The sequence below is a fragment of the Natator depressus genome, chromosome 10, assembly GCF_965152275.1.
Source record: "Natator depressus isolate rNatDep1 chromosome 10, rNatDep2.hap1, whole genome shotgun sequence".
In the NCBI taxonomy this organism is placed as follows: Eukaryota; Metazoa; Chordata; order Testudines; family Cheloniidae; genus Natator; species Natator depressus.
Window position 1 is genome coordinate 10,134,079 of NC_134243.1, and position 23,280 is coordinate 10,157,358.

The 23,280-nt window shown below is 47.7% G+C and overlaps 1 protein-coding gene across 2 annotated transcripts; it reads right to left on the reverse strand.

Annotated features, from left to right (window-relative positions):
* Positions 1–1,661: 1,661 nt before the first annotated feature.
* LOC141994802 (cytochrome P450 3A24-like) lies at positions 1,662–22,893 on the reverse strand. 2 transcript variants are annotated; one of them, XM_074965175.1, is made up of 13 exons: positions 22,696–22,889; positions 20,133–20,226; positions 17,965–18,017; positions 16,704–16,803; positions 16,038–16,151; positions 14,061–14,149; positions 11,871–12,019; positions 11,129–11,256; positions 10,090–10,177; positions 7,663–7,823; positions 6,857–7,083; positions 4,662–4,824; positions 1,662–1,826 (listed from the first exon to the last, which is right to left on the reverse strand). In XM_074965175.1, the coding sequence occupies exons 1-13, from the start codon at positions 22,764–22,766 to the stop codon at positions 1,731–1,733; spliced, it is 1,533 nt and encodes a 510-aa protein (XP_074821276.1). In that variant the 5' UTR covers positions 22,767–22,889; the 3' UTR covers positions 1,662–1,730. The 2 variants fall into 2 exon arrangements, with proteins under 2 accessions (XP_074821276.1, XP_074821277.1); XM_074965176.1 differs by lacking the exon at positions 1,662–1,826 and adding an exon at positions 4,154–4,258 and having other exon boundaries at positions 22,696–22,893.
* Positions 22,894–23,280: the final 387 nt, after the last annotated feature.

Consider the following 23,280-nt stretch of genomic DNA (forward strand, 5'->3'; position numbering starts at 1 on the left):
GTTTTATACCACTATACAGCATCTGCTCTGAGGGGGTTGCAATGTGTAGCTACACTGGTGTGAAGCAACCAAGCAGAAGCAAAGCCTCAGTAAGGGGAATGTATGAAAGGAAACCTCACCACTTTGACCGGCACTAAGAGAGAGAGAGAGACCCACCTGACCCAACATCATCCTGACCTCTCCTTCTAAAGCATCAGATTACCCAGAAGGCTGGCAGTGACTTTGGACTAGGGTCAGAAACAACACCAAAGAGTCTTTCAAACCAAGCAGAAACCTCTGATGCAGCGGCAGAGACAGTGCTACTGCAGCATCAGATGACATAGCCATTGAGGCCAGCAGGCTCTTTGATGTCTGACACCTGGTTTACACTTAATAGGTAGATCAACCTAACTATGGAGCTCAGAGGTGTGAAAAATTCCTGAGCACCCCTGAGCACAATGGTTAAGCCATCCTAACCTCCAGTGTAGACCTGGCTTGGCAGATGGAAGAATTCCTTCATCAACCTAGCTCCCTCCGAGACCAACCCCTGGACCGTGTGCATCTGTCCACATGCTGCCTTTGTTTTGACTTCCTCTTTACCTCATCTCTACATTCCTAACTTATTTGGTCCCTTGCTATCTAGTTCATAGTAAATAGTCCCCGGGGTGTTCTCCCTCTTCTCTTCGCTGGCTCTGACATTCTGTCTCTTCAGCCTACTACCCTATTTACTTATCGTATTTAGCACAAATGTCCTGTTTTCAGCCTGATGATTCATTTACCTTCCTAATGCTGTCTTCCAAAAAATGAGGCCTCCCCCCGCCCACCTATTAAATACTCATGTCAGGCTTCAGCTGCACTCCCTCTCAGGGAGGTGGATTACCTCCTACATTCCTACAGAAAACCCCCTTCCATTGATGTCAGAAGCGTCTACGTTATGATGCTACAGTGGTGTCGCTGCAGCTATGCCACTGTAGTGTCCATAGCATAGACTAAGAGTCCATCTACGCTGGAGCCAACAGTGTGAGTGGAGCATGTGTAATCATAGCTGAGCTTGCTTTGAACTAGCTCAAAAGAAATAATGAAGCCCCAGCAGCACAGGCTAGCTGCTTGTGTCCCCAGGTGCAGTTGTACAGCCCCGGTGGTTCTGGTTTCACTGCAATTATTACTCAAGCTAGTGAGATTAAAGCTAGCTCAGGTATGTCTACCCATGCGGCAGTGTAAAATACCCTGGGGCATGTGATTTTTATACGGAGTCATAACAACCTCAACTTCGGATGAGTCTAGCCAGATGGGAGGTGACACAGTTTTTGTCTCAGTGCTCGAGGCCTGATTCTCATTTATGCTAAACCCTGCTTTGGCAGTGTAAGGGGGCCTGAAAGCGGGTGCATACCCTTAAGGGTCCCTTTAGACTGTCTGAACAGCATAAAGGGGTCTTGGTATCAATGAGAAACAGGCCTGGGTCTCTATTATTGCTTTATAAAAATTGAACTCTGCTCAGCCTGTACTTTGTGTGGGATTTTTTGGTAGAAAAGCCATGCACAATCTCCTGTTGGACAGAAGGGCCCATCAAATTTGGTATGCTGTATAGTCACAAGGCCCTGCTTCCATGACAGCTGGGGCTTTTTCTAGATATTGCTTTGCTTTCCCTGTACAGTTTTACATGGCTCATTCCTATGCTCATGTGATTGATAGAGAGACAAACGAGGCAGAAGGAGCAGCTGGCAGCAGCCTCTGATCCGTTGCAAATTCTTTTACTCCTCTGGATCGACATGGGTTCTGTGGACCATCTTCAGAATGACTGGCTTCTTGGGTTGCAAGAAACCCTTTGTGTCCAGCACCAGAGGGATCTTCACCATTAGTAGAGAAAAATGAAAAGAAAGCCAGTGAATGTGGGAGCTAGGGAGGGACACAGCAGACCTTATACTCCTTCTGACAAAAGCCCAACACCCTGGGAATGTCTACATGTCGGTTTGGGATTATGATTCACAGCTTGAGCAGACATACAGGCGCTAGCTGTCATCGAGCTAGCATGCAAAAAATAGAAGGTAGCCATGGCAGCGTGAACAGCAGGAGGAGCTAACTGCCCCGAGTACATACCTCGGGTCTCTGACGGACACGCGCTCAGAGAGGCTACACTCTATTTTTAGCATGCAAGCTCAGAGAGTGCTAACATGAATACGTATCCTTGATCTGCCAGCTCCAAGTGTGGACATACCCTACAAAGCACCCACTCATGTCTCACACCCTTTGCTTTCACTCATTTGCATTTTTCTGACCTACTGCATGAGCCCACTGTTGCCAAATATGTTGCTACAGGTCCAGTGAGAAGGGTGCAGTACAGGTATAATGTTCTCCAGTAGCAGGAGCAATATTGCCTTCAATTCTGGCCCCCCACAAGATACTGATATATTGGGAGGAGCTCAAAGGAGAACCACACAACTGATGTGGGAACTGGACATACAAGGAAAGGTTTCACGAGGTAAATCTGTCAAGCTTGGCTGAGCAATGACTAAGCAGAGACATGGTACCAGTCTGTTAATAGTTGATGAGTGTAAACACGAAGGAGGGAGAGGTATTGTGTGTGACATACAGGAGTAATGGAACAAAACTAAGAAAGGATTATCAGACTGAATAGCCGGAGAAACTTCCTGTCAGTGAGATGCACCAGGCTGTGGAACTGTCTGTCCCAAGGACAGGCTGGAAGCATCGAACCATGAAACTTTTAAAACTAGTCTGGATAGAGCAGCAGAGGATGGAGTGCTGGGAACAGTCTTGCACTAGCAGAGGATGGGCGGAGATGGTCTATTTCCCTGTCTAGCACCTAGGGGATTCAATGCTGCTGAGATTCACCAGTGCAAGCAAGATACCCAGCATCTTCCGTCCCAACAAGACAACATGAACACATCAACAATGCAACAGGTTGCTTCAGGCTTCATATGGGCTTGGACCAGGAATCCTGAGTAACCTCCTGATGTCTGAAGTTTGGCTCTCAGCACAGCCTGCATCACTGAGCTCATGGGGAAAGCAGCTTCTTTGGGCATATATTTTGGAGTGGTATTTTGGTGGGAAAGCCGGAGGAGCTACATAAAGCTGCTGGCATTAGTGATATGATACAAATTTAAATAGTCTTCCTTTAATTAAATTAGCGGATCCATTTCAGGACTAGAAAAGTGTCTTTAGACTCAGGGGAGGCCGGGGAGGCCAGTGGATTGTTAATGGGCTGTTACAGTCTTTTACCTCCAAGGTAACAGGTCAGTTATCGGCAGCTCACGTCAGTAGAGTTTAGAGCTGAGCACTCACAGCCAAGAAAAACTTCTGTAAATATCAGTGTACTTTTTCAAACAAATCTGGTTTGAGCATGTTCTTGGCCATTGGGCTCATCTTCCCCCAGCAAACAAGCTCGTGGACAAGGGCGTCCTTGGAAACGGCACATTCTACTGGAGCGTTGTAGAATATTCACAGAAAGCCAATCTAGAATTTGAAGTTGCAAGAACCTGCTCTGAAAACCTAAGAATAATGCTTGCTTAGCCTGGGAACAGAACAAACTGCTCCCGAAGCTGTTACAGACAAAGAACTTACAGCAGGGATTATTTGACATATACTTTCAAGTAGCAAATTGCACCTACTTTATGTCAAATATAAATAGCACCATCTCCAACTTTCTGCGTGCCTTGCTCAACCGGTACATGTATGAAGCTGAAGCCCAAGCAAGACTGAGGACATGCTGACAGGAGGAAGGAGGTTGTTTGAAGAATTTGCCTCCTCTATATAAGATCTCCCAATATTGAGGGTATCTGTTCTCAGATGTCTAAGCAAATGTCTACACTGCAAAAAACATTCACGGCAGTGAGTCTCAGAGCCCAGTTCTACAGATTCAGGCCCCCGGGGCTTGTGGTATGGTGCTAAAAATAGCCATGTAGAGGTTCCCAGTCGGGCTGGAGCTCAGGATCTGAAACCCACCCCCGTCTCTGGCTTCAGAGCCTGAGCAGGACTGTCTACTTGGCTCTTTTTAGTGCCGTAAACCCTTCTTTAGACCCGGGCTGTGAGACTCGCTGCTGTGGGTATATTTTTAATGAGTAGATGTAGATGTACCCTTAATCAGCTCACAGTCTTGGGGTCCTTTTAGACTCAATGTTAACTCAAATAACCACGGTAACAAAAAAAAAAACCCAAACACCACCACATGCCTCTAATCCACGGTGAAATCTTCCTGCTTTCGTAGTGTGAAGGTAAAACCAACTCTGCCTACCAGGTTCAGTGCTCCAGAATCTATCAGCCTCTGAATGGGGAAAGGGATTATGTGCGTGAGAGACACAGTGCCCCATCTGTTCTGAGACACAGGTGACAATGCGCACATGTGATTATCTCAACGAGACTATGGTAGCGCGACGGGGTATACAAACCCTTCATTGGGCAACAAGGGGTTAAGGAGCTGCTCTGGACTCAGCTTGCCCTGCCCTACTGGGATGTAAGAGCATGTAAGAGATGCACAGGCTGGAGGAGGTGGGAGCAGAACAGCTCCGGGCCAGAGCCTGGTGAGGTGGGAGGGGCTGGGCTCCCCTATCAAAATCCCCTCTGCAGGTCGAAAGGCCTAAGCCCCGGCCACTAGGCAACGCTCCCCACGAGTGAGGACCATCACAGGTAGTAAAACAAACAATACAGATACAAGGATGGATTCTCACCGGGGTGTCTTTGCAGGTTCTGAAGGAAAACCTTTGCAACAGCACAATCATGGCCACTTTCAGGCTGAGAAGGGCAAACCTCATTCCAATGCAGTTCCTGGGACCAGCTCCAAAGGGCAGGAAAATGTAGGGGTCCATGCTCTCTCTGTTCTCTTTACTGAACCTGGTTCCAATCAGAGAAAAGAAGAAACAAGTTAGGAGAAACTACTGTCTCAGGACCTGTCCTCTTTGTTGGATTTGGCATGCTCAATGGATTGGGAGGAGGCAAAGGCCTGTTTTGCATATTTCAATCAGAACTTATCTATTTTCCATGTTCCTCCATCACCGTGCAACACCCTCCCACCCCCTCCCATGCTGGTGCCTAGAATTAGCTGTATATCTCCAGGGCTTTCAAATGAGCAGGAAGTCCTAGAATATACTTGTGATTTCATGGAAACTCTTCTCAGAACTCAAGTTGAAATTCCTCTCGTCCAGAAACTAAACCCAGAGTCCATATCACAAAAAACAGCTCTAGATCTTCTTCTTATAACAAGTAAATGGACAAACAGAGCAAGTGTCTCTCCCTGTCCGGTCTGCACAAGAGCTAGCTTTTGAGACATGCCGCTCAGAAGAGAAGAGATATTCTTTCTTTGTGCTGCAAACAAGACAGGATCAGTAAAATAAAAGAGCTTTGCCAGTGAAACATTTCAATAATCCTAAGTCAGAATGACAACTTATATTTTTATAGCACTTTCCATGCCAAAGTACTTCACAGATTTAAATGGATCTACAAACTAGGTAAGGCTCACGACAATCACCACTGAAATACAGACTCTGGGGTAGAATTGAGCAGCTGTTTCATGGCATACAACAACACTACACAAACGGTTAGACGAGGAAGTGAAGAAGAATACTCTATCTAACTGTAATGGGGAAATGTAGGCAAGGTAGATTATTATACCCCAGGCTGGACTTTATCCAGAATACCCATACTCTTATGAAAAGCAGCACGGGAACATTAATCACCACAAGTGGACAAAATTTCTATTTTACACTGCATCTGAACCAACAGTACCTCCAGAAGGCCAGCACTCTAGCTTCAGTCTGAGGTACAGGTGCAATGCTGACCCAGAGGATCGTGTTCCACCTGCTGAATTCCCAACACTACTTCCCAGAGCGCACACACACAATGGCAGGTGTTCCTTGGATCTCGCCCATCCAACTGCTGAGGTGGTCCTACCATGGCTAGCTTGGGAGAGCTGTTTGGAGCTCATCGCAAAGAGGTTAAGTTGACTTCAGAGTAACTTGCGCAGAACTTCTAGTTCTTTAGTCATTTTTACGTTATCCACTGAAAAGTGGTGCTATCTTCCTTCAGTCGCACCACTTGCCAGCCATGTATCTGATACTAGAGCAGAGTTGGCCATCTAGCACAGTTCTCATCACTGTGCGTAAATCCCGTTGGGTAATTACAGTTCGTCTGTCTAAGATTCCTCATGCAGGTTCAGCTGGACATGTTATTCTTCACGTCTCCTCCTAAACTTTGGCCCCGTGCTGCCACACACTGTTAAACAGCTGCCCTGTTTCACTCCAGAGGTGGGTGCATTTCAATGACTGGGGATTAGTCTGCAATAGTTTGTAGAGTTTGGGCTCTTCACATGAACACTGCTATATAAATGCCAGCTCTTACTATCATTATTGAGAGAGACAATTATTCCTGGCTCTCTGTGCCAACTTGGAATGGCTGCTGGGCCTTTTGCAATCCAGTGAGGGTTAGGCCACCTAATTCCATCAGATTCTTGCCTCATTTCTCAGGGTCTGACCCATCAGTAATTCCTGAGCAGGGAACATTTCATAATGGGAACTGGAAAATTAAATTTTATTTTCAACACCTCTTTGCCCTTCCATCGCTGATCTGCATGGCACTGTGCCAGTCACCCGATTGCTCTGGCTTTAATGTCTGGCCATAAAGCCCTCAGTGCTATAGCTGCTGAGAGCTGGTTTCAGTGTCATTTTCTTCAATACAGTTCATTAAATTCCATGCACAGTTTATGGATGTAGATCATAAAACTCCCCGCGCGGCAACGGCAGGACTGGACGTCAGACATTAATAAATGCCTCATTTAAATGTCATAGTCACGCTTCCCCCACCTTTGCTGCCATTTTCACCCACACACTTCAGGAGGAAGCAGCATTTCTTCCCCCTCCCTGGCCCTTACCTCTCGGGCCTGAACTCTTCTGGCTCTGGCCAGTATTCCGAGTCCTGATGCAGCACGTAGGCTGGGATCATTGTCACGGTGCCTTTCGGAATGGTCACTCCGTTTATCTCAATGGTTTTCTTGCAGACCCTTTCAATCCGCCCACCTACGGGGAAGAGCCTGAGGGTTTCATTCACTACCATGTCGAGATACTCCATCTGCAGGATGGCATCATAGGTGGGAGCAGCCTGGGGAGGGAAAGACAGAGGGAACCAGATTTTCAGGTACAGAGGAGGCCATCTCAGGGCTTGCCTGGCTGCATATACGCACAGTAGCCATGCTAAACAAATCGGGATGACCATGGGACCTGGGGGCAAATTTTCATGTCCACCTCCAGCAGGACAGCACCCTCTAGCATGAGGCTGAGGTACTGGTACAGTGCTGACCCAGAGGGCTGCTCCTTTAAATACTGCAGCATGGGGATGCCAATGGTTAAACTGGGGCTAGTGAGATCCCCTCAATCCCCATCCTTGGTCCTGCCCCGCCATTCCAGGCGCCCCCTGGCACAGACAGGCAGGTCACACGAGGGAACTTCCCTAGACGTCTCTACTCCCTGATGCACCCAGATGCTATCGAAAGACTGGGATGCTATGGCCAAAGGAAGCCCAGGTCACAGTGGTGCATGATGTAGGATTGACAGCCCTGGTGGGGGAAACCTCCTGTGTACAGAACAGATGCTCCGCCTTCCACCCAGGTTCAGCTCAGCCCCCGCGCAGCAGCGACCAGAGTGCATCTGCTGGACACAGAGCACTGCAAACCCCTCTAACCTTGTTGGGAAGAGCGGCGTCAATCTCCTCCTGCAGTCTCTGCTGCACGTCGGGGTGAGTGGCCAGGTTATACGAGAGGAAGTTGAGGGTGAAGCTGGTGGTCTCATAACCAGCTAAGATAAAGACAAGGGCCTGCGCCATAATCTCCTTGTCAGACAGAGCTGGAAAAAGAGGCAAGAAAGCACACAGGGAGGGTGAAGCCTCCCTCCTATACACTGCCCAGCTCAGATGAGAGCCCTACCCAGGCATCCATTTACTACAGTTCCTTTGCTGATCATTTAGGCACAACAGCAAAAGTTCCATTTGACATGGGTTAACCCCTCTAGAATCCAATAAGCAACAGAGGCAAGTGGTGGACTTGACTCCCCTCTCGCCCTGCTGTAAATCAGGAGTAACTCCATTAAAATCAACTGAGTCACATCCATGTCCGTGAGGTGGGAAACAGGCCCATTGAGCTTATTCACTGCAACACAGCAGCCTGAAGAGCAGGGGTAGGAGAGACCCTGCTCTGGAGAGGGTTTGTGGAACTGCACTCCTGCTCCACAGTGGGTTTGAAAATATAAGAACACAACAGAGATATTCATAGGTGGACAGATGTCTGACACTCTCCCCTAGGCTCTGAGGTGAGCTGCAAGCTCCTGAGGGAAGGTTTGGACTGTGCTAAGCACGCTGGCAGCACTCTGCAATAATTATTATTTAACAATTCTACTGCAGCAGTGTCAGAGGCCACAGTCAGGATTAGGGACCCATCGTGCAAGGCGCTGTACAAACCCAAACCCAAAGAGTTTACAAACGAAGAAGGAGAGGGATAAAATCAAGCTATTGTGACAAAGTTCCTCTTCTGCCTTGGTGGGTCTTGTGCTTATTGGTGGATTTGCTCACCTCAGAGATTCACGGCAACCCTCAGTCTGGCCACTTTTGCTAGTGGCTCAAACCTGCCATTTACTCAGATAACCTCATCACTGTCGAGCATGGGGAAAGGGAGGAGAACAATCCCCACAGTCTCTGCTGACCCACCTAGTGGGTCAGGGGTAGGCCAGGGACCTTCCCCTCTGGTGGGACCAACAATCCAGGTCACCTCTTCTTGTCTCAAATAGGGAGTTGAGGGGGATGGGGGGAACCCGGGCCCGCCCTCTACTCCGGGTTCCAGCCCAGGGCCCTGTGGATTGCAGCTGTCTGCAGTGTCTCTTGTAACAGCTGCGTGACAGCTACAACTCCCTGGGCTACTTCCCCATGGCCTCCTCCCAACTCCTTCTTTATCCTCACCGCAAGACCTTCCTCCTGATATCTGATAACGCTTGTACTCCTCAGTCCTCCAGCAGTATGCCTTCTCATTCTCAGCTTCTTGCGTCTCTTGCTCCCAGCTCCTAGCACACACCTCACTAACTGAAGTGAGGTCCTTTTTAAAACCAGGTGCCCTGATTAGCCTGCCTGTCCTAATTGATTCTGGTAGCTTCTTAATTGGCTCCAGGTGTCCTAATTAGCCGGCCTTAATTGGATCCAGCAACCTCCTGGATTGTTCTGGAACAGCCCATTATCCTACTCAGGGAAAGGGGACCTGCTTAATCTGGGGCTAATATATCTACCTTTGATTATTCTCCTGTTGCCATCTGGCCTGACCCTGTCACACTATGTCCAAATTTTACTTATATGACACACATTTTTATACTTTATTATGAATTGTTTTAAAATATAATAGCTACATTGGAACTCTTTGATTACCCTTGGCCTCCCTTTTACTGCTGGCCGAGTTTCTTCTATAGGGTCTTGAGGAATGGCATACAGGAAGGGAGAGTAGTTATTGGCTTTCCGGGGGGTGCGGGGGGGCGTTCCATGTGCAGAGGAAGACAGGATGAAAAGAGCGATGGGAATGACGGACAAGTGAGTGATCAAGGCTAAAGTCATTGGTAGAGTACAGGAGGATATGGCAAGAGACAAGGGTAGAGAAGTAAGGATTTTTTTTAAAATTATAGCAACTTGGAGCACCTAGGGTCAACTCCTGAGTCATCTGCCCTGCTGGCTTTGACTCAGATTTCACACAGGTAAATCTCCAGTTCGGTTGATTAAGTGCCTCGGGATTTGCCCCTCACTCATTAGGTTTGATTCTATCCGATTTCATGTGTAGCACAAATCATTACTGTCCTGATTCTCAAGAGCGCTGAGAATTGACAACTCCCATTGGCTCCAGTAGGGATTGTGGGTGCTCAGCATCTCTGAAACTCCAGTTGTCAATTCCCTTTCTCTATTTCTGAGAGAGATCCAGATCACAGTATGGATTTCTGGAAAGCACAGAACTTGCTTTGATGGGGGTGGGAGGGAAGGAATTTCTGATCATTCTCCTGATGTGTACTAAAACCCTGCCCCGCCAAAACGCTATATGAAATATCCCAGCTAGTGGCTGGAAGGAGGAGGGGCCTGCAGCCTTACCTTTATAGGAGTGTGTCTTCTCATTAGATTCAGAGCTGCCATCTGAGCTCTGTGAGTCAACCATCAGCTGCAGGAAATCCACCCGGACCTGGGGATGGAAGGACAGAGTCAGGGCAGAGCTACAGCACAAAGGAAGGTGTGCTTGCAGTGCAGGTAGGCATGCCTGTGCTAGCTTTAATCTAGCTAGCACAGGTAACAATAGTAGTAAAGACACGGTGGCAGGGACTTCAGTGCAGGCTAGCAACCTGAGTACATACCCAGGGTTCCCTGCATACTTGTACTGGGGCTGCTAGCCTGCACTGAAGCCCATGCTGCCACATCTTCACTACTGTTACCCATGCTAACTAAATTAAAGCTATCACCTGCGCTATAATCACACCTTTCTGTGCTGTGTAGGTGCACCCTCAGAGGAGCAGTGGGTGGAATGAAAGGCTAGTCCAGCACAGGCTTCCCCTCTGATGCTTCAGCCCCAGTTCCTCCGTCAGTCCAGCAGTATAAGGAGGATGCGAAGGAAGACCTCAAAGTATGGTGGATAGGAGGCTCCGTAAGGTGCAGGCTGGAGACCCATTTTGAGCAAGGGGATTATTTTCTTCTCATGAAAGCCTGAGCAGGACACCTATCCAGTCTCACCCAAATTTGGTAAACTGAGTGCTAGTATGGAGCGTCGCCTCTGGGGACGGGCTCAGAAACCTTCCCCACCCAGGGTATGACTACTCAATTTCCAGTGTGAGGAGACATACCCGCGCTAGTTCCAATTGCATTAGCGTGCTAAAAATAGAACCATAGCCGCAGCAGCATGAGCAGTGGGAGGGGCTAGCCACCTGAGAATGTACCGAGCATCTCAGATGGAATTCTACTTGGGGCACTTCACCCTTCCTGCTGTTTGAGCTATTGCAGCCACACTTCTAATTTTAGCACACAAGCTCCATCGGAGCTGGCACGGGTCTGTTTCGTGGAGCTGGAAATTACATCTCCATCTTAGTCATACTCTCAGAGCAAGCGCATGCATGCTAAGGAAGACGAGGTGGGTCAGACTGACCGAGTGGTCGTTCTTCTGCCGCTCCTTCTTGATGCTCTGGATAATGTTGAGGAAAAAGTCCGGGAAGCCTGAGGGAAACAGACTTACGTTCATCTTATCCAGCACTGGTATCAGGAAGGGGAACATCACTGAAAAGGAGAGAAAGGAAACAGTTCCCCTTTTGGTTAACAGGCTGCAGCTCAGCAAAGAGGGCTGCCGTGGGATGTGTGCTCCAAGGCACAGCGGGAGAGTGGGCAGGGTCTGGGTAACTTGCCAAGGACAACTAGCCTGCCAAATCACCTTTTTCCGGTGCTTCTGGCTCTAATGACAACTGGTGACTCCCAATTTACTTCACCTAGTTCAGACCCCTGGTCAAGAGGGATTATAGGAGTCCACCACTGTGGCGTGGGTGGGAATTTCACTTGAGAATCTCCTGACATTTACCCCTCTACTTAGCCAACTGTGGTGCCACATTCAGTGTAGTTGTCCTGCCAAGGGAATAAAAGTTCTCCCTCTTACCTCTGTATCCAGTTATTTTGCCTGGGTGCTGCAGACTGAGCTGGCCAAAGGAATGGGGGACAATCTCTCTATATAAGTATCTTTACAAATCTGTCAGGGAGGGCCTGATCTTACAAGGGGCTGAGCACCTCCTGAAAAGTGAAGGGGACCCTGAAATCCCAAAGGAGATGATGGGAGATAGGGTACACAGGCCCTAAGGCACTAATCTAGGAGTTGAGTCTTTAGGTGTGTAGGATCCTCATACCTACTGACAGGAGCAGTGGGTTAAAGAAATTGAATGAGAGATACTTCTTGATGTAGGCGACAAGGGGGTCGTTGGGGTTGTTCATGGAGTCGATGTTCACACTAAATGAAGTGCTGGCCACCACGTCCAAACTGTAGGTGCCGAAGATGCTGAGGAGAGAGGTGGAGAAAATTAATGCGAGGAACTCAGCAGGACAAGGGGATCCTCCCTGGGAGAATCCTCAGCACAGAGAACTTCCCCTCCTCAAGGACTCAATACCCCCCAAACCCTGGCACCTTGGTCCTGTCAAAATCAAGTCCTTGCCCCACTTTGGGTACGAACAGGACACATTTCCCCAGTTTTTGCCAGTTCCCTTTATGACTAAATTGCCTTCAATCTCTCTCTTTATGAGCCCAGCACACTGGACAGTAGGTGGATGGAGCTGAACTGCAGTGCACGGTAGCAAAGAACAAGCTCTAAATTCCATCAGCATTTCAGAGCAAGCACCTTGTGACGTTATTGACATAATCTGGGACCGTATAGATCATTGTTGCAACCAAGGTCCTGTAGTGGCACCAAATCTTATATAAAGGGGGGAAAATGAGGTGTCTAAGACAAGGTTATGGTTTGCTGACAATGATTATGCTGTCTATATGTGTGTATCATTTTTGTAGTCGAAGTTAAGAATATTGGCTCTATACTGTCTGTATTTGAAACTTATGCTATGCTTCTGGGTGACACCCCAGAGAAGTTGGTGTCAGCTCTGCCTAGCCTGCTTGATGGCCCATTAAGGACCATCAGCTGTACAACTGATCCATTGAGAGAAGGCAGAGACGCCTTGTGACTCAGCAAGGTATGCAGGGACATGCCTATGGACAGAACTCTGAGGTTTTTCCATGCCATGTGATGGACAGCTTGTCTTTGGAACAAAGAAAGAAAGACCACATGGCAAGAGAATCTAAAAAGCTGCTGCAGCTCCCCCATCTTGTCTTCAGTCCTGCTTCTTACCTCTGGAGGAACTTTGCTACTCTGAAGCTTTGAACCAAGGACTGAAAGACCCATCCCAGCTGTGGATGTACTCCAGAGACTTGATTTGAACCTGCAGTTTATTCTGTCACTGCTGCAAGCCTGAACCAAGAACTTTGCCATTACTATATATAATTGATTCCATTTAACCAATTCTAGCTCTCATCTCTATCTTTTCCTTTTACGAATAAACCTTTCGATTTTAGATTCTAAAGGATTGGCAACAGCGTGATTTGTGGGTAAGATCTGATTTGTATATTGACCTGGGTCTGGGGCTTGGTCCTTTTGGATCGAGAGAACCTTTTTTCTTTTACTGGGGTATTGGTTTTCCTAACCATTTGTCCCCATAACGAGTGGCACTGGTGGTGATACTGGGACACTGGGGTTTCTAAGGGAATTGCTTGTGTGATTTGTGGTTAGCCAGTGGGGTAAAACCAAAGTCTTCTCTGTTTGGCTGGTTTGGTTTGCCTTGGTGTGCACAGAAACCCCAGCCTTGGGCTGTAACTGCCCCGCTTTAAGCAATTTGTCCTGAATTGGCACTCTCAGTTGGGTCCCGCCAGAACCAGCATCGTTACACACCTCTCATCTGTAAAAGCGACTGTTTAAAATAACCTTAAAATGCTTTTTCCCCGTCTGCAGTTTGTCACACTTCTAGGATAGGCCTGATTTCTCCCATCCCCAACGAGACTCTGCACCCCCCCTCTACCCCCCAACAGCTAGTCGAGTGGCAAAACCACAGAAGTGTACTGACTAGTACCGGTGTGGTCTGATCCAGGCAGAGAGGGGCAGCGTGCAACCGAGAAACGTGCCATGAGCAGGACTGTTATGGAGATTGTCTTCGTGTCACATCTCAGGAGAGGTGGGGGAGAAAAGTGGGAATGTGGAAATATTTTGTGGGGGCCTGGTTCCTATTGTGGAAGCATCAGGATATCCATGTGCATTTTAAATAAAAGTAAACTCATCTTTACAGTGTGATGGACATTTTGAGTGGAAGATGCTGTGTGAAGGCTATCATGGCCTCTCCAACTCAGCTATACTTCACAGAGATGAAATGCAGCATGCTTAGGGTAAGAAAGAGCCAAACCAAACTCTGGGGCTGGGGCTCTCTTATGAACTCCCAAGACTTGCTCCCCACACCTGTTGTGAACACAGGCTCTTTCCTGCCAGCCCAACAAAGCTACTCACCTCTTCATTTCCAGGGACTCATCGTTATCCACTTTCTCCTGGATGTTTTTCACTAAAATCTCTCCATAGCGATTCATGATAGGAAACATCTGAAATGCAAACCAAAGCACAAGGCATTGCAGACGCCTTCCGGTTCCTGAGGCAGGGTCACCGCTAGGTAGCTCAGCCTGGCTATTTGCTGGCTGTCCCCTAATAGTGATCAATACTCTGGTTTGAGAGGGGCATCATTACAGTCAGGGCTCAGACATGGTTGGGAAAAAACAGGGTTGCTCTTATCTCTATAGTTGGTCCACCGAATCATCTGGGTGTGAACTAAAAAGGGTCCCGTCCCCCCGACAACACACCCAGCTTCCCCTCCAGAAAGCAGCACCTGGTGCAAAGGCCAACAGGGTGCTGTCCATCAGTGACACGGGTAGATTCTGTAGCTGTCTGCCCTGAAGGGAGAGCATAGCTGAAAAGGATTGAGAAACCCATGTAGTGTGCCTCCAGGCTACAGTGTGGAAAGGGAGACGGATGTTCCTTGACACCAGCAGTCAAGCACCCACCCTTAGTGTTGGGCAAATACTGTTTTCTTCTGGTTTGGGGGCAATTCCCAAAAATCGGGGGGAAAAAACTGTTTTGGGTCAAACTGAAAACGAGATTTTTTTTTTTTTAAATTTTTGGCAAACTGAACAGTTGAAAAACATATTTCATTTCGGGTTGAACAAAATGTTTCATTTTGACAAAATCAAAGTGTTTCATTTAGATTTTCACCATTTGTAAACTTTATCTGTAGGGTCTCTGATTCTTTAATTGTTTCTGTCTGTTGAATAACTAATTTCGCAAGATTTAAATCAACTAAGATGGTGGGGTGTGATTGGTTAAAGAATTGTTTCATAATGGGCTGTGATTGATGAAAAATACTGTTTGGTAGTACTTTAGTTTAAAATGATTGGTTACAGTACAGCTAAGCAGGACTCAAGTTTCACTATATCAACTGGGGTCCAAAAGGAAGTTCTTAGGAATCTAACTACAGGACACGGCCCAAAATCAGAGCTACCAGACCTCAACACACAGCCAATTATATCACACAGAAGCTGGAGCCCCAGATGACCTGACCCTGACTGGCCAGCAGGAAAAATTCATCTGCCTTATTGGGAGTGGTGAACATTGTATGCTTAGTGTGTGTATTGTGTTTTGGTAACTGTTAATAAATAGAGGTTAAGGATATTACTGTGTTAGGATCTTTCACTGGTAAAAGGCCCCACAAACCCGCAGAAGATTACGCCCTGAACCCTCGGAACTGGGTAAGGGTGGGGTGACTAAATTAACCGGCGTTATGCCTTGAGCCTATGGAAAGGTAAAGGAGGGGTGGTGCTCTATAGTGTGCGAGTGACAAGCCATGGCGGTGAGAGTGACCGAGTATGTACCTATTATCTCAGATGGGTACACACTTGGAGTGGCTAACCTGTCTTGCCACTCATTCTTCCATGGCCACACTCTATTTTTAGCATGCTAGCTGGATCACAGCTGGCAGGAATACGTCTCCTCGAGCTGGGAATCGCACCCCCAGCGCTCTGACTGAAGATCTACCCATTGTGCTGCCTTCTTCTTCGTGAAGAGGGATCAGCAAGAAGAAATCTCAGGTCAATGGTGGGATCCCCGGCAACAGATTGTCAAACCTTGTATGTCAAACCTTGGAAAGAGAATGTAGCCATTTCATTCCCCAGAGGTCAGTTCCTTACTGAGAAAGCCATGATGAGGGGCAGAATGGGGAAAAACCCACCACCCTCACCCTGACTGAAAAAACATCATGTTGCTGAAATGCCCATAAGGATGGTTGCTTTTGGCGGAGGCCCTTTTGGAAAATGAGTCTGGCAAGGGGATGGGTGGCACAGCAAGATGATTTTCCAGGTTGCTCTGTATTGAGGCACCAAACCCAAATAGTCTTCAAGCCACTGGCCCAAGCTGGAACTATTAATGTAATCCGGACTTCACCTCCTTTAGCTTCCCGCTGGTGAACGTTGGAGAGAGCACAGTGCGGATCCTTTTCCACTGCTCATCAGTAGCTATCGTAAGGGCAGACTCCAAATCTCCACTTGGACCAAAGACCTAAATGGGGAGAATAAAGTAAAAGGTACCTGTTTATACAGTGCATAGGATTTCAACCAGCACCTTTACATGGTCGTCCTGAACATGGAACTCTGCCCATGCCCACAACGCCTTAGGAATGGGACCCCTGCTGCCTGCACCAGGAAACTCTAGGATCAGGCCCATTATCGTACTACTGCAATATGGAAGCAAAGGCTTTTCCCTGCCTGGTGGGTGAAACAATGAATTATGTGCAATGCTACAGTATATTTGAACTGAAGCACTCCAAATAACAATCAACCAGGCCTTACAACCCCCTGTGAGGTAGGTATCATTACCTTTATTTTATAAATGGGGAAACTGAGGCACAGAGCTGGAACGTGACTTGCCCACGGTCACACAGTGAGTCAATGGCAGAGCCGGGAATAGAATGCAGATGTCCTGTCTCCCAGGCCTGTCCTGTGAGCAACCCGTGTTACTGAAAGTTTGCATTGCTCTAGGAGAAACCCTGCCTTCCCACCACACATGTGCTGCATCAGGTCTGCATAGGAAAGGCCTATACTGGATACCTACCCGGCGATTGGTAAAGAGGGTATAGCACTCTTTCACCAGGATGGTTTTGATGATTACAGGGTCCAGAATAGCCAGGACTGGCTGCCTGCCATCAAAAAATCTAGGCCAAAGAGAAACTCTGAATCAGTCCTTTGCATGTATCAGATAGAGCAGGAGTGTCTTGGTTTAGTTATGAATAAATAATCATCCATACTAATTTACAATGCCCAATACCAACAGGCCTCAATTCTCCCCCCCTCGCCCCCTGCAAACTCCCCTAAAACCCATCAAAAGGAATAAGATTCTGAAATTGTTTTATTACTCAGTAAAAAGGAGAAAAGGGGGTGGAGGAATAGTTCCAAGCATTGATATCTAGCATTTCTAGCAAATATCTGCACTGCTGAAAACAGCATTGCCAAAGCGGGGTGTGTTTGGGCAGGGGGATGCTGATTATCACTGTATTGATTGTGCTGTCTGATCTCTCTTTGTTTCCCTCATTGCTGCTACCTGGTGTTAATAAATCCACCCAGATTAGCCCAAATGGAAGAAAAATGGATTTCTCTGCACAGCGTCTCAGACAAACAGAGGGGAAAAAACCCAAACATCTGCAGTGTCTGTTTTTAAATCAAAGTATGTAGAAAAACATTAAAATCCAAGGCTTGGGCCCAGGGGCGGGAGGGCCGGTGGTGCATGTGTGTGTCTCAGATTTCACAAGCACTTTTATCTTTTAAAAATGTTTTGAGCTCATGAAACTTTTCAGAGTTTTGTGCAACAATTTCCCTCCAAGAGGATCCTAAGGGAAATGTGATGAGAAAGCCTCCTGTACTTCTGTCCACACAAAACCTGCATTGTAAAAGAGGCAGTCAGGACTAAAAGGTAGCTCGTGCCCTGATTGTAGGAGGAGCTGATATGCAAGATAAAAACCTGCAGCAGCAGCTGAGGCTCTGCTCTGTGAGGGCCAGACAGAATGGCAACTTCAAAGGCTCCAGGCTCATTTTGGGATCTAGAAGCCATGATTTCTTGAGGGAGTTGTAAAGCTGGGGAAAGGCGGTCTCCCTTCCTTGGCTGGAAAGGCTTACTCGGAGCACAGGGGTACAGTCTGGACTGCACTGACGGGAGGTGCCATTATCTCAGGTTTAGGTGGAAGGGGAAGCACTCCACAGACAGAAACGGCATCTCTGAAAGCGCTGCTGCTGAGGAACAAGGGAGAGCACAGAGAGAGGCAGTTTGTGCCTCCCCGGGACACCCATGAATTAGAGATTTTGTGCAGTGGAAAACTCACCCCCAAATTTTACCATATTTCTGGAAACACTTCTTGTCAAAATCCAGAATTCCCTGCCAGAGAGAGACAGAGGTTAGATGTCTGCAGGTAAACAGTGAGCAAAGGAGGGCTGCAGCTTGGGTTTCATTGGAATACATTTCTCTGCAGCAAACCAGAAATAAATGGCAGAGATGGGTCAGGTGGGCAGAGGGGAAAGGTGGGCTGCCCTGAGGAGCTGATACGTCTTCACTGCCAAAAACAGGGTGTGTTCTTAACTTGAGTTAGCTAACACACCTTTTATTCTGCAGGGAAGACAACCCCTAAGTGTGAATCCAACCTAAAGGTATCACCTACACTTAGGGTGACCATCTTTGTTGGATGGAAATAAGGGAAAACCACATGAAAAAATTGTCAATGCTTTATTTTTAGGGGCATTTTAGGGACAAGCCATTTCCCGTGGCATACCATGTATCTTTCTCCGAAGAGAACATCTCTCCTGCCCTTAGGTGTAAAGTGTAATTATCAAAAGCTTCAATGTAATGTTTGGTTTCAGAGCAGCAGCCGTGTTAGTCTGTATCCGCAAAAAGAAAAGGAGGCCTTGTGGCACCTTAGAGACTAACAAATTTATTTGAGCATAAGCTTTCATGAGCTACAGCTCACTTCATCGGATGCATTCACTGGAAAATACAGTGGGGAGATTTTATATACATGGAGAACATGAAACAATGGGTGTTACCATACACACTGTAACAAGAGTGATCAGGAAAGGTGAGCTATTACCAGCAGGAGAGCGTGGGCGGCGGGGGAATGGGACCTTTTGTAGTGATAATCAAGGTGGGCCATTTCCAGCAGTTGACAAGAACAGTAGCAGGGGAAATAAACAAGGGGAAATAGTTTTACTTTGTGTAATGACACAGCCACTCCCAGTCTTTATTCAAGCCTAAGTTAATTGTATCCAGTTTGCAAATTAATTCCAATTCAGCAGTCTCTCATTGGAGTCTGTTTTTGAAGTTTTTTTGTTGAAGAATTGCCACTTTTAGGTCTGTAATCGGGTGACCAAAGAGATTGAAGTGTTCACTGACTGGTTTTTTAATGTTATAATTCTTGACGTCTGATTTGTGTCCATTTATTCTTTTACCTAGAGTCTGTCCAGTTTGACCAATGTACATCGCAGAGGGACATTGCTGGCACATGATGGCATATATCACATTGGTAGATGCGCAGGTGAACGAGCCTCTGATAGTGTGGCTGATGTGATTAGGCCCTATGATAGTGTCCTCTGAATAGATTTGTGGACACAGTTGGCAACGGGCTTTGTTGCAAGGATAGATTCCTGGGTTAATGTTTTTGTTGTGTGGTGTGTGGTTGCTGGTGAGTATTTGCTTCAGTTTGGGGGGCTGTCTGTAAGCAAGGACTGGCCTGTCTCCCAAGATCTGTGAGAGTGATGGGTCATCCTTCAGGATAGGTTGTAGATGCTTGATGATGCGTTGGAGAGGGCCTAACTATCTATAACGCCGTCGCATAGATGCAGCTTATACCGACGGGAGGGCCTTTTCTCTTGGGGCAACACCACCACCTCCCAGAACAATGGTAGCTACAATGACTGAAGCATTCTTCCTTGGACAAAAATGCATCTACACGGTTGGTTAGGCTGGTGTAACTATGTCAGTCAGGGGTGTGGATTTTTCACACCCCTGACTCGTGTAACTATGTTGACCTAACTATTACTATAGACCAGGGTTTAGCAATGGTGAATTAGGAACCACAATACAGACTTGACATCAGTTCCCCTCTCCTAAAGTTCTGAAGCCAAGTTGCTCCCATGGTTGGGGTACAATTTTCTCTAAGGGAACATCTACACGGGAACACTCAGGAAAGATGAATTAACTAAAGGGGTGACTTTAAAGTGCATTATTTAAAACACATTAAACCCTTCTGTTGATGTTCTTCATTCAGAAGTAAAGTGGCCTTTAAGGAACTTCAGATTCATGCCTTGAGTTAATTCAGCTTAACTTTCCTGAAGATCCCCATGAAGAAATGCCCTGAGTTTCCTATAGACACCAGGCATAGACCTCCTATTAAACCTTCCCACAGGAGCAAGGCAGAGACACCCCCCACCCTACGACCACAGATTAGTTAAGAGCCATTATCCTCTGAATGGGCAGATAGCATAAACTCCCATCACTCACATTCCGGTATTCGTGAAATGTTCCGATGAAAGGCAGAGGCCTTGGCCCAGGAATACCCAGCTTCTTAAAGAATCTGTATGGCCAGATCCCATAACTGCGGAGCAAACAGAGATCAAATACATGAACGACAGGTCATTTATACGTGAATGGCCTTTGTGCTGATGGTTTAAACAACTGTCACTGTCACTTAGGTACTGCTGAAATAATGGAGAGAGAATGCATGTACGAAGGAGCAGGGCTTTGTCTAGTTGTCTCTTTCTCTGTCTAGTGAGAAGGGTATAAGCGTGTTGCAGTCGCATTTACCTTCTTGCGCCATTCTCCATATGGCAAAATCCTCTCCACCCAGCTAAAGCCCAGATGATCATACTCCATGCAGGTGGAGTGAGGGGAGAAGAAACCCACCCCCTAGTCCAGTGCTAGGGTGAGGGGCAGCTGCTGTTCCTGTCTATGGGCTGGAATGTGGCAGCATTCCACAGCCCTTCAGCGCTAGTCATGCAGGATACAGTAGCCACGGGATCAGCATAAAGCAGCCCGTGCATGGCTTTCTGACTGGTACTATAAGGAGCCAGCGCAGAGGCTCTTACCATGGCTATCAGCTGTTCAGAGATCAGCTTGCAGCCCCTAAGTGCTTACCCTATGCAAGAGCTGAACAGTGTGGAGGGCCTTGCACCAGCTCTCTGTGTCACAGATACTGTCCCCTGCAGTGCTCAGCAAGGAGTCAGCTTCCAGATGGTCCCAATAGTCTGCCTTAGCTTCCTTGCCATGTTACTCCATGTGGCCTCCTACATGAAGTAGCGCGGGTGTTTAAAATGCAGGTAGAATGCTCTGACAAAGCAGATTACAGTCACTGTCCAAAGCATAGCAGTTTCAGCAGGGGCTCTGCAGTTTGGAGCTGTTACCCGTATAATTTTTTTTTATAAGGGCACAAAGTGTGTTCCATTGCCAACGTGTAAAGGGTGCAGCATGGGAATCCCCAGCAGGTACAGAGGATTTGGAAACCTGCCCCGATGTGCCTGGTGCGGGGACATGACACCTTCTTGCTGGATAAGGGTGAGCTGGAAAGGTCCCAGATGTACCCTGCTGATGGGCACGAGACCCTGCAGAGTGGATGTTCCCATCTCTGTTCCCTGGGCTTTTGCTACCTTAGCTCAGTGAAGCAGCATGAAAGACCTGAATGGGGCATTGCTTCATTTGCAAGAAGCATTTAGATTTTATTTCAATATAGTATAACAGGTGGTTGTTGCTGTTTTGGAAACACCACCTTTTGCCACAACAACAGAGCCAGGAGAGAAGCCCGAGGAGCTCCAGGCCTCATTCCTGGAGGGGAGGCCAGCACTTACAGACAGGGCTGTAAGGTTAGCCACGTAAACCTTCCCCTCTCCGTTCTGGGGGACCTACTTTAGTCTACACTGCAATTAAAAATCCACAGCTGGCCAGTGCCAGCTGACTCGGGCTCGCTGGGCTCGGGCTAAGGGGCTGTTGAACTGCGGTGTAGACATTTGGGCTCAGGCTGCAGCCCGAGCTCTGGGACCCTCTCACCTCACAGGATCCTAGAGCCTGAGCTCCAGTCTGTGCTGAAACATCTATACCGCAATTAAACAGTCCCTTAGCCCGAGCCAGCTGGTACAGGCCAGCCGCGGGTTTCTAATAACACTGTAGACATAGCCTTAGCCTGAGCACTTTGGCCTGTGTGTCTTGACCGAAGCCCCAGAGAGTCAGTATCCAACCTGGGATTGGTCCCTTGCCATTAGACCTCACTGCCTCTCATATTTTTGGGCTGCCCCCCTTTGCAATTAGAGGTCATGCTGCCTGCTGACCTATGGCTATCAGGGAGCTTGCAAGCCACTAGTGCATTAGGTACATTTCTAAGGTCTGGTCTACACCTACAACGTAGGTCGACCTAGCTATGTCGCCCAGGGGTGTGAAAAAGTCACACCCCCTGAGAGACGTAGTTAAGCGAACTTAAGCCCCAAGGTAGACTGAGGAAAAAATTCTTCAGCTACCACCTTTCAAACGGGTGGATTCACTGAATGGATGGAAAAGCCCCTTCTGTTGCTGTTGCAAGTGTCTGCGCTGCTTGCATTGTAGCACAGACCTACCTTAAGGGTCCCTGTGGAACGAGTGAGAGACGTTCTCTTTTTCTAAACCGAAAGTCAGGTTCTGTCTTTGTATTTATAGCGAACCCAAACTGGGGAGCTGAAGGGGGGAGGTGCTGTGCCCACAGGATTGTGGGACCGAAAGGACCAGCTCTGCTTCACAGTAAACAAGATGCAAACCAGAGTGTCTTCTGCTGAGTTTCTTTGGCAAAAGGTGTTCCCCCCTCCTCTGTGTATTATCCTCTCCCCCTATTTCTCTTTTCTCTACCCATAAGGAGTTCCCTGAAGTCCAGTGAAGGCCATGCACTTCCCTGTTAGGAAGGCCAGTCCCTCTTCTCTAGCTGAATGTCCATCAATTCCCTGGTCTGCTCCTCCCCTAAATTCTCCCAAAGGCCTTGAAAACGCTGGCAGAACAACAAGGAAAAATCCCCTGTCCCGTGGCCAGTTAGAGGCGGGGTGCTACTTACAGCATCAAGAGGCTCACAAAGGCAATGAGTAAAATCCAGGTTTCGAGGGATAAACTCGGAAGGAAATTCATCTCGACTCCCTGCCTGCTCCAAGCGAACAACTCTCAGCTCCAAAGAGGCTTCTCTGCTCTTTAAAGTTTTTCAGCCCTCCAGCCGAGTATAGCAGGTTTTCTGCAAGGGATGTTCCTGGTCACATGACTTAGTAAGTTATTTACTCTCACTGCACAATCTTTAACCCTCAAATGGGCTTCTCCCTTGAATGCCTGAGAACAACTGTATCTGCTTTCTCTTTGCATCGCCTCCCTCAGTATCCTCTGAGCTCTGAGGTGCCTTAGCAAAGCCTACTGGCCTGTAGCCAACCTACCCATAAGATCCCTCATGCTGCCTTCCCTTTTGCCTAAGCTAGAGAGGTGCCCTGTGTTGGAGTCTTGAAACGCAGCCTACGGCCACCTCATTGCTCTGACTACAGCAGGAGGGATAAACCAGTGAGCGACAGTGAATGCACCCAAAAGGCCATTTCTGTTCATCTACCCACGCTGATAGGAACACCTAGGTGAGTAGGGAGGGGATTAGTCTTAGGGGTTC